The sequence below is a fragment of the Mugil cephalus genome, chromosome 9 (assembly GCF_022458985.1).
Source record: "Mugil cephalus isolate CIBA_MC_2020 chromosome 9, CIBA_Mcephalus_1.1, whole genome shotgun sequence".
In the NCBI taxonomy this organism is placed as follows: Eukaryota; Metazoa; Chordata; class Actinopteri; order Mugiliformes; family Mugilidae; genus Mugil; species Mugil cephalus.
Window position 1 is genome coordinate 3,867,399 of NC_061778.1, and position 12,783 is coordinate 3,880,181.

At 45.2% G+C, this 12,783-nt stretch overlaps 1 protein-coding gene across 5 annotated transcripts; it reads right to left on the reverse strand.

Annotated features, from left to right (window-relative positions):
* Positions 1-783: 783 nt before the first annotated feature.
* tgfb1a (transforming growth factor, beta 1a) lies at positions 784-11,768 on the reverse strand. Of its 5 annotated transcripts, none has more exons than XM_047594188.1 (7): positions 11,356-11,768; positions 9,672-10,120; positions 3,764-4,060; positions 3,441-3,675; positions 3,049-3,199; positions 2,247-2,357; positions 784-2,132 (listed from the first exon to the last, which is right to left on the reverse strand). In XM_047594188.1, the coding sequence occupies exons 1-7, from the start codon at positions 11,481-11,483 to the stop codon at positions 2,085-2,087; spliced, it is 1,419 nt and encodes a 472-aa protein (XP_047450144.1). In that variant the 5' UTR covers positions 11,484-11,768; the 3' UTR covers positions 784-2,084. The 5 variants fall into 5 exon arrangements, with proteins under 5 accessions (XP_047450144.1, XP_047450148.1, XP_047450146.1 ...); XM_047594192.1 differs by having other exon boundaries at positions 9,672-10,378; XM_047594190.1 differs by having other exon boundaries at positions 9,672-10,831.
* Positions 11,769-12,783: the final 1,015 nt, after the last annotated feature.

The window sequence follows — 12,783 nt, forward strand, 5'->3', positions numbered from 1 at the left end:
TTCGCCTCATTCCCAATTCAGCTTCGTGGGCTGACAGTAATCCCTTGAGTGCAAAGGAAGAGGGGTGGGGCTGGCAGGGTGGGGGTGGGGTGGACAAGGTGCACAGAGATAGTGAAAAAAAAAAAAAATGTAGGTACGCCGTGCATCCCTTTCGGGTAAATCGCCAATAAAGGGGCCCGCGTGTCCGGGAAGCAGGACCTGTTCCTCCTCTGCAGTCAGTCCGCGGTCGTTCAGAGTAAACAGGCAGAAATAGTCCACACACACCTGGCATGCGCCGCGCTTTTCCATGATCTGCCTCACGACATTGGACACTCGTGACGCAAGCAAAACAACCCAGTTTTATGACATTTGCTTAAACGCGAGATGATAAAATCTGTCGCCACAGAGGGTTTAGACGTCGGGGGGGGAAAAGGACGTGTGCATGGTGCAGTATCAGCGATCAGCAGCCTGAGCCTCAGTTTCCGACTGAAGCCACATTTTGTTTTCTTTTTTTAATCTACATTTCAAGCAAAGGATTGTTGTTTTTTCATGGGCTGTTGTTACCCTCAGTCAACAGTTCAATTGCTTTTTATTTGATCAACAAGAATGAATGCATCATGCAATCACGTCTGCATCATCCCGTGTGCGCTTTATCTTGTGCTGCTTCCATATTTGTTAATAATTAATGCTCACTGGTGCGTGCATGCACTGACACGTGCAATAGACGTACAGCTTCACAACAAAGCTCAGACTCTGCCAAGTGGAAACATCTCGCATAGTTGGCTCAGGAAGTCCTCCACTCTGTTTTGATAATTTAACTTGTTTATTTCATTTTTTATTTTTTTTTTAATATTTACAAAAACAAGTTTCAAATAGTAAGTGCACTATAAAAAAACAAAATATCAAGAGCTGACAATTGTGCTGATTTTATAACTAAAGCGAATCATAGAAGCTGAATCAAATGTGGAAAAAAAAGAAAAATTACATTTCAGACGAAAGTTAAAAAAAAAATAAAAAAATCCTCCTCAAAACTCCCGAAATAAAAAGAGAATAATTTACCATTAAGATTAAATAACGTCTAAATGGCTTCCCTAACACCAACACCACGACCACATCCCTCACCATCTAAAGACAACAACGCTGGCTGTGAAACCCCAAGTGGGTGAAAAACATGCTGTCATCACTCTGAAAACCACCCATGTTACTCATTGCTTTGACAGACCAGGAGGCCTCAAGGACATTCTGATATTCAATTATGAACACAAACATGCTGACAAAGACGGCGTTGTAAAAAAAAAAAACAAAACAAACAAAGCCAGTACAGTAAAAACTGATGGACGGTTCTTGGGAAATGTTGCTCGGTTGCTTGTCCAGCCTCTCAGTCAGGGGGAGTGTCCCTGAGGTTCGAACTACCCCTGTTGGGGTTTTTTTTATTTTTTTCCATCCTTTACAATGTCGCTCTCTTCAAAAACACCTGCAGCATTATCTTCTAGGAAAGCCCCGACCACAGTTTTCCACCTGTCGTATAGCACCTTTTTTTTTTTTTTTTTTTTTTTTTTTTTTTCTGGGAAGCTGATGCCTGCAAACAAAAAATGTCCCAGGCACTAATCAAAACGAAAAGTTCTTCCATCCGAGTCCTCAGTTTTTGGTCCTGATTTTCTTTTTGGGTCCACCTTTCTTTCTTTTAGTTTCTTTTTTTTCTACAAATAATTTTAATCCTTTTTTTCCATGTCACACTTGTATGCCACTTCTTTAAAGATCCGTCCATCCAACAAATAAATTAATTCATTTCAAGACAGACATTTTTTTACTACTGAAGAGAGAAAAAAAAACAAAGTATGGACTGTACATAAACATGATGATATCGTTATAAAGTAGTCCGTTGTTGTTTTTGTGTCCGTCCGAAGTGATAATGGATGGCCTGCGGGAGAAAAGCTGGAGAGTCTAATGACTTTAAATATTGTGTTCCCCTCGTCCACATTATCGTTTATTTTTTTCTTCCTTTCTTTTCTTAGTCACACGCTCTTCTCGGCAGTCTCACACACAGTTTTTTTCCATCCGTGCGTGTTCTGAGAGGAAGCAGATCAGTGTGCCATGTGGTATTTTTAGCTACACTTGCAGGACTTCACAATCATATTGGACAGCTGCTCCACCTGAAAGAAAGTAAAAAAAAAAAAAAAAAAAAGGACATTAAATCAGCTGTAAGAGAGCAGCTTCCAACCGAAAAACGCTGTGTAAACAAAGGAGTGCTGCGGGCGCACACGTACCCTGTGTTGCCTGCCCACGTAGTATAGGATTGGTAGTGGATCCAGGGCCTGAGGGACACAGCAGGGCTGGGCAGAGGCTCCCGGGTTGTGTTGCTTATACAAGGCCAAAATCTGTAAGCAATAAGACGAGGGAAATACCACAAAACAAAGAGCTTAGAACGTCACAGAAAAAGGACAAAATGGTAGATGATCTTTTTTGTTAAAAGTGTAGCCACCAGTGCGACCGCACTTTCACCAGCTCATGTTTTTAATTAACTGTTAAACATTTTTTTGTTTCTTCCCATCAAATTATTCTTTCACGCCCAGAGTTTAATTTATTACTGGAACAAAGCTCCGTAAGGACATTCAGCTTCGAAAAGGAGACAAATAGTTATTCTGGTAAATGTAGCAAAATGCTAGTCGTGTGTGATTCCAGTCGGACAAACCTCGTAGTATCACTACTTAACCATAGTGTTGCCTTGAGCTAAGTCTAATTGGGTCACGGCGGAGGCTCGGACTGATGGGAATGTCATTAGTTTTGCAGGTGTTTATAAATAAAAGTGTCTGGACTGAACACGAGTTTCCGTACCAAATATAATGGCAATCAAACCTCAGACTGTGTCAATGCACTAGTAATGGATACCATCCTGTTAGCATGCTACTTTTCTCATCATATTCATGAGCATTACGGGCGTCTTCTAGTTCTGCGCTGAGTTCGGTCACATTTAAGAACCTAGAGCAGGAGTCTTCAACATTTTTTAGGTCAAGGACCCCCCCAAACTCACGGGGATTGATTAAGTAGCTTTCGTGTCGCATGCTATACCTGAGAATATTTGTTTTCAGAACTCCAGATGTAGGTGCAGGACCCCATGCAGTAGTTGGCGTGGTAGCCCGTCGGCTTGTTTATCCACTTCCAGCCGAGGTCTTTCCTGAAGTCGATGTATAAGCTCCGTACGCAGCAGTTCTCTTCTTGGCTACGTGAGAGAACGCAGATGTTTTATAACATGTAAGATGTAGAAGGAAATAGGCAGTAGTGCTATGTAAGTATAACCATTGAGGGAAATGGAAACTATTCCTAAAGCAGAGCTACTGATGGCCTGTGGTGGTGGCTTAGAGGGAAGAGTTTTTATGGTGGCACTGCATTTTAAATTTCACCAGTGAGGTAAGGTGCAGCTTTAAATATGCGTGCAATAGGATGTGTCCAGAGCTGCTTACGCTGAGCAGGTGTCCTTTGAATCCGTGGAGCGCTTCTTGCGTCCAGTGAGGTGGCTGCTGATGTTTTGGTTGGTGGACATGGTCAGGATGTAGGGCGGCTGCCATGTCAGCGACTCCATAGTCTGCAGGTCCCCCCGACGACGGTCAATCCCAAAGATGGTGAACTTGAAGCTGCAGCTGTCCGCCGGCTTGTCGCAGTCGCAGAACAGCCGGAGCTGAAAGCTCTGTTCGTTCTCTGGTGAGACAGAAATGTCACATGAGTCACGCGATAAACAAAAGCACGGAGGTTTCACTAACAGCAACTCCGAGGTTGTAAATCTCACCGGTCCCTTGGAGCCAGATCCTCAGAGGTTCAGTGACATCGAACGTCAGCCATTTCTCGTTCCAGTTCTTGTTGATGAGGCGGGAAGCGTGGTAGTGGGGTAACGTGTCCCTAACGTAGTAGAGGTCCACTCGTTGTTCGCGGTTCTCCTTGTCATCGGAAAACCTGGTCTTTTTAATGAACATCCGTAGTTCTGCGCTGGTCAGCAGGCGGTGTTCCCCTATGCTGCTCCGTATCTCAGACATGTTGAAGGACATGGGGATGATTTTCTCTTTCTTGGTGTCTGTGTTGTTTTTGTCTGTGTGATGTAAAAAAAATGGAAAATTGCTTTAATAAAGAGTTCTATTTCTGACCAGTTATATCGATTTTTTTTTTTTTTTTATTGTTTCTGATCGCTCCACATCAGATGTCACAGTCTAGTGTTTCAACTATAGGCTGTATTAAAAATACACAAGTGAAGCTAATCAGAGTCATACATCAGAGAGAGTCCAACCAGGGAATGGACCGTCTGAGCTGTCCCTCTATGCTGATTGGTTCTGAGCTGGTCACATGTTTCATGGGCGCCATGTTAGAGGCATCTAAGCAATATTCACCCATAGAGAAGTGGCAATAACAGAGCATAAAGTTGGAGTAAAAGTTAAAATATGCAGAACAGTATCAGGAAAACGTGGAGGAAACTCCACCGTTTCCCCAGAGAACAAAAACGATTAGAGTTATGAGAGCAGAAGATTAAAAGGAAGAACTGGATGTCAACTGATTTCTCCCTGTTATGTGATGAGGTAAATGTCAATGTCTCTCTTTGATGTTTATTAAGATTTTATATAGGAAAAATAAAGTCATAGCATCATTAATGTGAACCTTGATCTCAAAAACCCACTTTACAAATCAATTTGAAGTTAACCTAGCCTTATGCTAGCCTGATGCTAGCTAGTTATCTAGACTAATGGTCATATATACTGTGAAACCCATGTGTGCATGTAATTTATGTCGATGTAGTTAAACAAATTTTCATAGACACATAACATTGCCTTTGTTACTATTTATAATTTTCTGAGTACTGAGGTGACTGATGAGGTGATTGGATTACAAAACATTTTACAGGCGCATTTAAGATATTTAAAATAACATTTATAGGCACGTTAATGGTGAAAATTAGACTTTTATTTCAACATAGCACATCCGCCCCATAGGGTTACACTGTAAAATCTTCCCTTCGATGTAGCAAACATGGCGCCAATGATTTCAGTTGGCCAGTCTCTCTCTAATATACAGCTCTGAAGCAAGTAGAGCTCCCCCTGGTGGCTGGCTGCAGTATAGGTCATAAGCTCCTCCATGTTAGTGGATGGGACTTGAGCCAAACTCAAATACTAAAGTACACATCACATATAAAATGCTTTATATCATTTTATGTAGTTAATATAATGCTGGTGCATGTTCAAGTGACAGTTTTTTTTTTGTTTATGTTTTGTTGTAGTTAGTTATTTGACGCTCTAGAAACAGGATGTTACATAACGCCGACTACTAGTTGCAACGCTGACCGCTACGTGAACCGCTCCATTACCACCGTGAGAGTTTTTATAAATAGATAAATAATTAAGTACGATGTGTAATCCAACATTTGCTTGTAACTAGTGGAGGTATTACCCCTCCACTCTCAGGAGCCACACCACAATCCCTGGGAAAGTAGCATCAGTTTTTCTAATGCAAGGAAGTGGTCTAACGTGTTTTTATTCTTTTAGGCTCCGTTTAGACTCGGTATTAATGTGCGTGATCAGATCACAAGCACAAAGAACAGATGTGAATACCACATATAAAAACCATTTGGGTTTTATTTGAGATGAATTGCTTGGCATATTTTTTTTTTTTCCTCTCGATTTTGCTCATTAATTCAGAAAAAAAAAAAAAAACACACCACAGATATTTTGAATAATCTCTAGAAATGGTAATAGAGTGAACCACTTCAGATGTTTTCCTGCGAAACAAACACATCCAAACAAGTATATTGAATATTAGATGACTGCTTGTAATTCCATGTGGTTAATCTGCCACATTGATGTCTCTGCATGCACAGATAAATTACTAGATTTCATCTTCTGGCCACTGCCATTATCTACCTTTATTTTTCTGACATTCCTGTGCATGTGGAGGCTTCCAGGGTTGGGGTTACGAGTATAAGACTGTATTTTCAGATGCTTGCACGATTTGCACAATATTTTACTGCACTTGACTTATCCTGCGCGTCAATTTCCAATTATCCAAAATTAGTAGTGCAAATGTAAAAAAGGGTATGAGAAATACTGAAGGGGCACAACTGGTGGAGCTCTGGTGAGTTTTTCAGTCATATTTCTTGGCACAAGAACCAAGCGATTCTCCATAACTAATAAGACGAGACAAATTAGACACCGTGAGGGAGCAATTATTGGGTACAAAGAATGTGGTCGTTAAAGCTCCTTGATTTAGATTCATCATATACTTGTAAGTGTGTTATGGTTTTGTCAAGTTTCTGACCTTTTTGTACCACAACAAACTCAAAAAAAATACGTAAAAATGCCGTTTATGGTGAAACAGACTAGCGGAGTATTTCTCAATAAAGGCGAATGCAGCCAAACGTTCATCTGTTCCAGCTGCTGTAAAGTTGACCGTGGAGAGAGTTTTGTTTTCCTGCTGCCCACATTTGCAACGTTAATCCCTGTGTCTGCCCATGACATGACAGCAGCAACATGGAGCCTGATAAAAAAAAAAAAAAAAAAAAAAAACAGAGCCAAGAGCCAAGCTACTGGGGACTTTAGCACCATAAATCTACTGGGGGTTGCGATGCAGGAGACGTGCAAAGATGAGCACAGGAAGGCAGATGATGTGCAGGAAGATAGTGTGGGAGGCGATGGGAGGGGCGGTAGAGCATTTACCATTTGCCATACGTATCTATACAGCTCACAGTTGGGAGGGTGGGAAAGATGTAAGTAATTTGAGATGTGTGTATGGATGTAGCAAGGTTCTGGCCCAGGCCCAGAAACCTTCTGCCTCTGCCTCTGCCTTCCAAAAGCCGGAGGGTCTTTGCTCTTTTAAGACAGGGAATTACAGCCCTGCATACTTGCGCCTGGTTCGCAGGCCGTACCAGGACACTCCGTGTCACGGCTGCTTGTGTATCATTCGACAGCATCACCATCTGAGCTGTTGCAGAGGTAGAGTCCCCCCCCCTCCCTTCCCCAACCCCCCCCCACACTGAAAGTGAAAAGCGCTGATGTCGAGCGTAACGGGAAATGAGATGACATTTTACTGGTCCCACCCAGCAGAGCCAGAAGAGTCAAATGTTTGGTTACACTGTAAGCGAATGAATGGAAACACAGAGAGAGAGAGCGAGAGAGCAAGCATCACGACGGAGTACAGTACGGGGAGAGCAAGAGGGGGGGGAACTGGCAAAACTAGCGGCGTTGTGTAGCAGGCAACAGCGAGCGGAGGAAAGTCGACGAAGTCTCCAGCTCTCGTTTAAGAAAAGTGAGATAAATATGTTAAGGGTTAGAGAAGTGTTTGTGAAACAGGAAATTAAGTCATTTCCCCTCAGAAGCATATTGGCTGCAGTGCCATAACTACTGTGAATCTTTGTCCTCACTCTCGACTCTAATTACTTCGGTTTGTCGCAGAAAAGCTGCTGTGATCAAAATTCGAGCCTTCGAGGGAACAAAGTGTAAAAATTCCTTCGCCGTGCTCGACTGCCTGCCTCGCTCTTCCACATAGGGGTGAGGACGGCACCCTGGCCTGCATGGGTGTGTGTGTGTGTGTGTGTGTGTGTGTGTGTGTGTGTGTGTGTGTGTGTGTGCGCGGAGGTGTGTGTGTGTGGGGGGGGGGGATTTGTGTGTTGAATCAGGGCCTATCCACAGGTAAGCCGGGGACAGCTGTTGTGACAGGTATGGAGACAGCTCTGTAATTACCAGTGGGAGGAACCAGATTCCAGCAACAGGCTAAATATCTGCCTCCCTCTTTCTCTGCTCCACCCTCCCCACGGCCCACTCGGTCGATGTCGCTTCCCCCCTCCCACCGCCACCCCCCACCCGACCCCTATCGCTGTGCGATCCCTCCCCATTGTACAGTGGAAGAAGGTTCATTTACTTGTAATTATAATGATTATTCCAGAGCAGTGAACTCATTTCACTTCCAAGTGGCCGCCGTCCAAAGGAAAAAACAGCTCCTTTGGTAAACGAGCTGAATTACATGCGATGGCCGACACCGTCTTAATTGGTGGAGGTGAATTTGTGTGGGCTTCAAGGAGTGCTAACTAGCTGAAGGAATTTAGCCCTAATGCAAAATTACCGCAATGGAGACGAAAACGATTAAGCTTTTAAACGCTCTGCACACAAGTTAAGCATCCCCGTAGGCTGTTCTGGGGGTGTCAGGAAGGTGTGAGTCATCCAGTAAAAACAAAACGCAAATGAATGAAATGACGATTGCTAATAAGTATTCTGAAGACAGACAAAAAAAAAAAAAAAAATGTTTTCCACCAGGAATCTATTTTTATATCTTCAACTTCTCTTGAAGAAAAAGCAGAAGCAGCAGCAGCAGCGTCTCTCGCTTATTGTTAACGAAACCTTTCTTGGTGGGCCTGCATGCAGTTGCCATTCTGCTTTCCCGTTGCGTGTGGAGGATAAACTGAGGGGGGGGGGGGGGGGGGGGGGGGGTTATGACAGTGGACGACAACTCCCTGGCCTTCCACAGGAGTAGGAAACACGTGCTCCCCATGGGCACCCGCATGCACCGGACCTGAGTCACTCAAGATCTCAGTGGCCTTCAGAGCCGCTTTCCTTCCTGCCAAGCTGCCCTGTCACAAACACGCTGCTAACACTCTGATAATAAGTGCAGGAAACCCAGCGGCGGAGGGAGAAGGAGGCGGCTGATCGCGGTTAAAGAGATTACTCAGGGGGGAAATGGCAACACGGAAAAAGAGAAAGAGATACGAGAGCAGGCGACAGGATAAGTCAGGGAGAATCCGAAAGCTCGAGTTACAGGAAAACCCCGCTCCCTGAGGGACGACACCAGAAAAGAAAGGGACCAAGAGCTCGTGACATATTTTACATGTTTGCTTTACACCTAAGCAGAACAAGCTCTTCATTTCTTTCATTCCTGCTTTTTAAAGCTGCTCCCCGTTTGGTTTTCACACCCCCCGAGCGTGGTCCATCCACTCAAGTCTTTCGTTTGAAGTGGTGGATTAAAGAGGGATAGCATGGATGCCTGCCTGATAGGGTGAGGAGTATAGGCATGTAGAGAACAATAGCAGCATAGAAACAAAACCAAAAAAATATGTTTATCATAATGAGCGTCGTTGCACAATTACAGCCAACAAGTATTTGGCTGAACAAACAGCGCATCCAGCGTTGCCAAACAAACAGCGCTAATAAAGTAGTAAAAATGTAGCGGTTATCATGCGAACCAACGCGGAGCATCGGACCAGATGCGGCTCGCAGTTGCGCTAACTTGTAACGCCTGTGATCTCTGAACTCCCGAAGCTGCCTGGATGTGTCGGGCGGAGATCGTAAGGGGTTACACGTGTTGAGAGAATTTATGGAGGAGATTGGAACCGGCGCGAGGCAGCCATCAGGCAAATGCTGATTATTTCGGGGCCGCATCTGCGGAGTTAATCGATCCCAGAGACTGCTTTCTTTAAGACGCATTAGCGCCGAAGCCTGGCGGGCTAACACCATGTCAAACATTGGCTTTGGAACACATACAAGCTCTGTTTTGGTTGTTTGGTACATTCACACTCAGCAGCTCATTTGCAAACGTTTTATTCAAATATTATATATAAAAATGTCAGTATATTTTCCTCTGTTTTGTGTATGTGCCTCGAACAAACGTTCCAGTCTTGACAAACAGTTCAATTGAAGACAAACATTGCGTGTTACCCTCTTGGTACTCACTGGTCATGTTGAACTTGTGCAGCACCTTGGCGAAGTACTCCTCCTCCTCCTGCTCCGTGGTGACTTCTGTCTGGACCTCGACCTCCTTCAGCAGGTCCTTGGTGCTGTTGTAGAGCGACAGCAGGTTGGTGGGGATGTCCTCCGTTTCCCCGGACTCGCTGGGCTCGGGCGCCTTCGACAGCCGCAGCTTGCTGAGAATCTGGCTCCTGATGGCCTCGATGCGCTTCTTCTTCACCATCTCCAGGTCCACGGTCTTACACGTGGACATGCCGCTAACCTTGCCCACCGTGTACACGGCCATCAACACCAGCAGCCACAGTTTCATGGTGACGGCCTCGTCAGTCCAACCACCCCTGTGCTCTTTGGTTCCTAGCAAACTCTCCCTCACCTTTTTTTTTTCTCTCAACCGCCTGCCTCTCTCCGGAGATGCTTGGGGACAGTGAATCACTCTGTGGAGAGGTGTGACTGACGTAAGATGTTTACACACGACAGAACAATTAGGGCAGTGTGGAGACTCCTGAAAATTCACCGGTGCCGCAGCTGTCGCTGCTCCCGTAAAAAGCACCTAACACTCGCGTCGTCTTTGTACAGAGGCAGGTGGAGAGAATCCCCGTGGGCAGACAGACATGGAGGGATGAGCCAGCCTCTGACTCAACAGCCCAGGTTACACAGTGACGTCCCAGACTCTGAAGCGGAGCTGTCAAATGCTAAGAGTCCATTAAAACATGCACACACACACACACACACACACACACACACAAACACACTCCGGTGACTCCGGTGAATGAGAAGGCCGCTACCGCACCCGTACGTTCCCACACAAAAACAGTCCACAGACCTGGTTCTGTACCCGTACGCCGACTTGTTATTGTCTTCGAGCTCCGACGTTAAACTGAATACTGTCTTGTTCACGGCAAACATATACTACTCCACGTGTCGGCTCTGCTGTATTGCTCACCGATGCAGTCTCTCATTACACGTCCCCAGAGGCCATTCAAGCGAATGTGAAAGGAGCAATGAAACACTCAGCAAAACAAGTCCAACTTACTTACTGGCAGAGTACAAGGCTTTTAAACCTGGCACCGCTTCCTGTCCTGCAATACCCAGGAGGTGTCTTTGCAAATGATGCCAAATACCAAATACACTCGCTCTGAAAGTCTCTGAAGGAAGAGAAAACAACGCTGTAAAGCCTCGTGCTTAAAGTGGAAAAATGAGCTTCCTATTTTTGTGTTTCTGAAGTTTGATCAGATGACCTCTGGCTTCCTTTATAGCTCGCATAAATCTCCCTTGAGCTTTGAGTTAGCCCAGAGCTGAAGAGCTGAAGAAATACCCACAGTGAAGGGAAAGAGGGAGTAGAAAAGTATATCCACTCCTGATTCTCCTGACTGTACAGCAGTTAATAATTTCACTCAGACTATCTGTTCGAGAGAAACGTCTCATCAGTGCCCCTGCACAATCTCACTTGACATGTGCTCTCTGCTGTAACTACCTCTTTTTTTTTTTTTTTCACCAATAAGAGCATGTGATCAGCATAAAGCAGCAGCACGCGAGAAATTGCTTTTAATGCCGTGTCTCCGTCCGTCCCTTCACTGTCAAACATGGAAGTGCGACAGAAGCATGCTCTCTGCGCTGAGTATGAAGTGGAACGCCGTCCTCCTCTAAGAGATCTTAAAGTTTGACACACCTTCTGTTTAAATGAGTGCACCATCCAGACACAGCAGCAGCAGTAGTAGTAGTTGTAGTAGTAGTAGTAGTAACAGTCCTTCTTAGCTCGCACAGTTTTGGGAAGTGTCCTCTCTTCTCTCTATCCATCCATCGGTATCATCTCGCTTATGCCTCCACAGCTCATCCACACCTTCTGCCTTCTTCGACTCTCTCCGCTGACACAACTCCCTGTTCACACCTCTTCTTAAATCTGCCCTTCTGCTCGTACTCTCTCCCTCCCTCTCCAGTCTTTCTCGTGGTGCTTGTCAGAGCTTGCTGGTGACAAAGTGATTTGTGGGTGCCCTGAGCTCAGATAACTTTTTCTTTTTTGCGCTTGCCTCTGCCTCTCTGTGTTTCCCTCTCTTCCCCCTAACTCTTTTTTTTTTTTCTGGTTCCTGTTACTCATCTAATAGAGCGAGGAGAGCTCTCCGCCCAGGAAATGAGGGTAACGGCCACAGTGTAAAACATCTGCTGTTAAGCTCTCTCTCTCTCTCTCTCTTTCTCTCTCGCTGTTGCCTGACTTCTGTCCACATCAGGAAGCCGGCAGCCTGAACGCGCTGAATAACCAACTTTTTAACTGACTTAAGAAACGCCGGCTCTCTCTCTCTCACGCTCCCCGAGGCCCCCCCCGTCTGCCACCGAGGCAGCGATGACTGACATGTCAACAAGGCCGGGGCTGCATGGGCGGGCTTGCCTTGCGTCTCACCAGCCGGCCGCCACATTTACCTGGTGGCTGTGAAGGTGTTGCGCCTGCCAGGCTGGAGAGCCGAGGCCACTTGAGACGAGCGGCGTCTAAAAGTAGAACTTCGAAGGGATGGAGAGCCAACAGGGCAGGGCCGTGTGGTGCCGCTGTCCCATGTCTGGGTGCTTTTTAGAGGTTGGGATTGTGTATTTTCTAAAGGAAGGCAAGACTAAAACAAAACCCAGTGATGGTTTCAATCAGCGGGTCTCCGTTTGGAGGATGAATCAACGGGGATGTAAAGATAGCAAACTGACAATTTAACGTTTACTTTGTTCTGTCATTAGGGTTTAATCTGGATGTATTTCCCACGGCCGTCTATTGTTAGTTGTCAGAATGAGCTGCTCATCAAGCGCTGGCAATAAATGACATTCAACATGAGGAAGCTCGAGGCAAAAATCCCCTAACATTCCAGCCGTAATAACACTAGATATCAGCGATCTCTCACACAAACAAATTATGAGCTACAATATTCTAACCTGCTTTTGTTGGGGTTTTTTTTTTAAGCGAGCGCTGCCACCTAGTGGACAAAGATGTAACATTTTAGCATTGTTCAAGGGAAGTAACGTCCTTTTCCTTATGTTTTCACGTTGTAGTCGGGATTTCCCTGCGCAAAATATGCAAATCACCAGTACCCACACCAGTACACACACCAGTACACCAGTGCGC

What these genes read in the sequence shown, in the direction of transcription:
- tgfb1a (XM_047594188.1), bottom strand. Translation starts at nt 11,483, where the DNA reads ATGGATAGAGAGAAGAGAGGACACTTCCCAAAACTGTGCGAGCTAAGA. An exon ending in TGCACTCATTTAAACAGAAG is followed by an intron (nt 10,121 to 11,355) that starts GTGTGTCAAACT and finishes ACCTCTCCACAG; the next exon opens with AGTGATTCACTGTCCCCAAG. An exon ending in GCACAAGTTCAACATGACCA is followed by an intron (nt 4,061 to 9,671) that starts GTGAGTACCAAG and finishes TACATCACACAG; the next exon opens with ACAAAAACAACACAGACACC.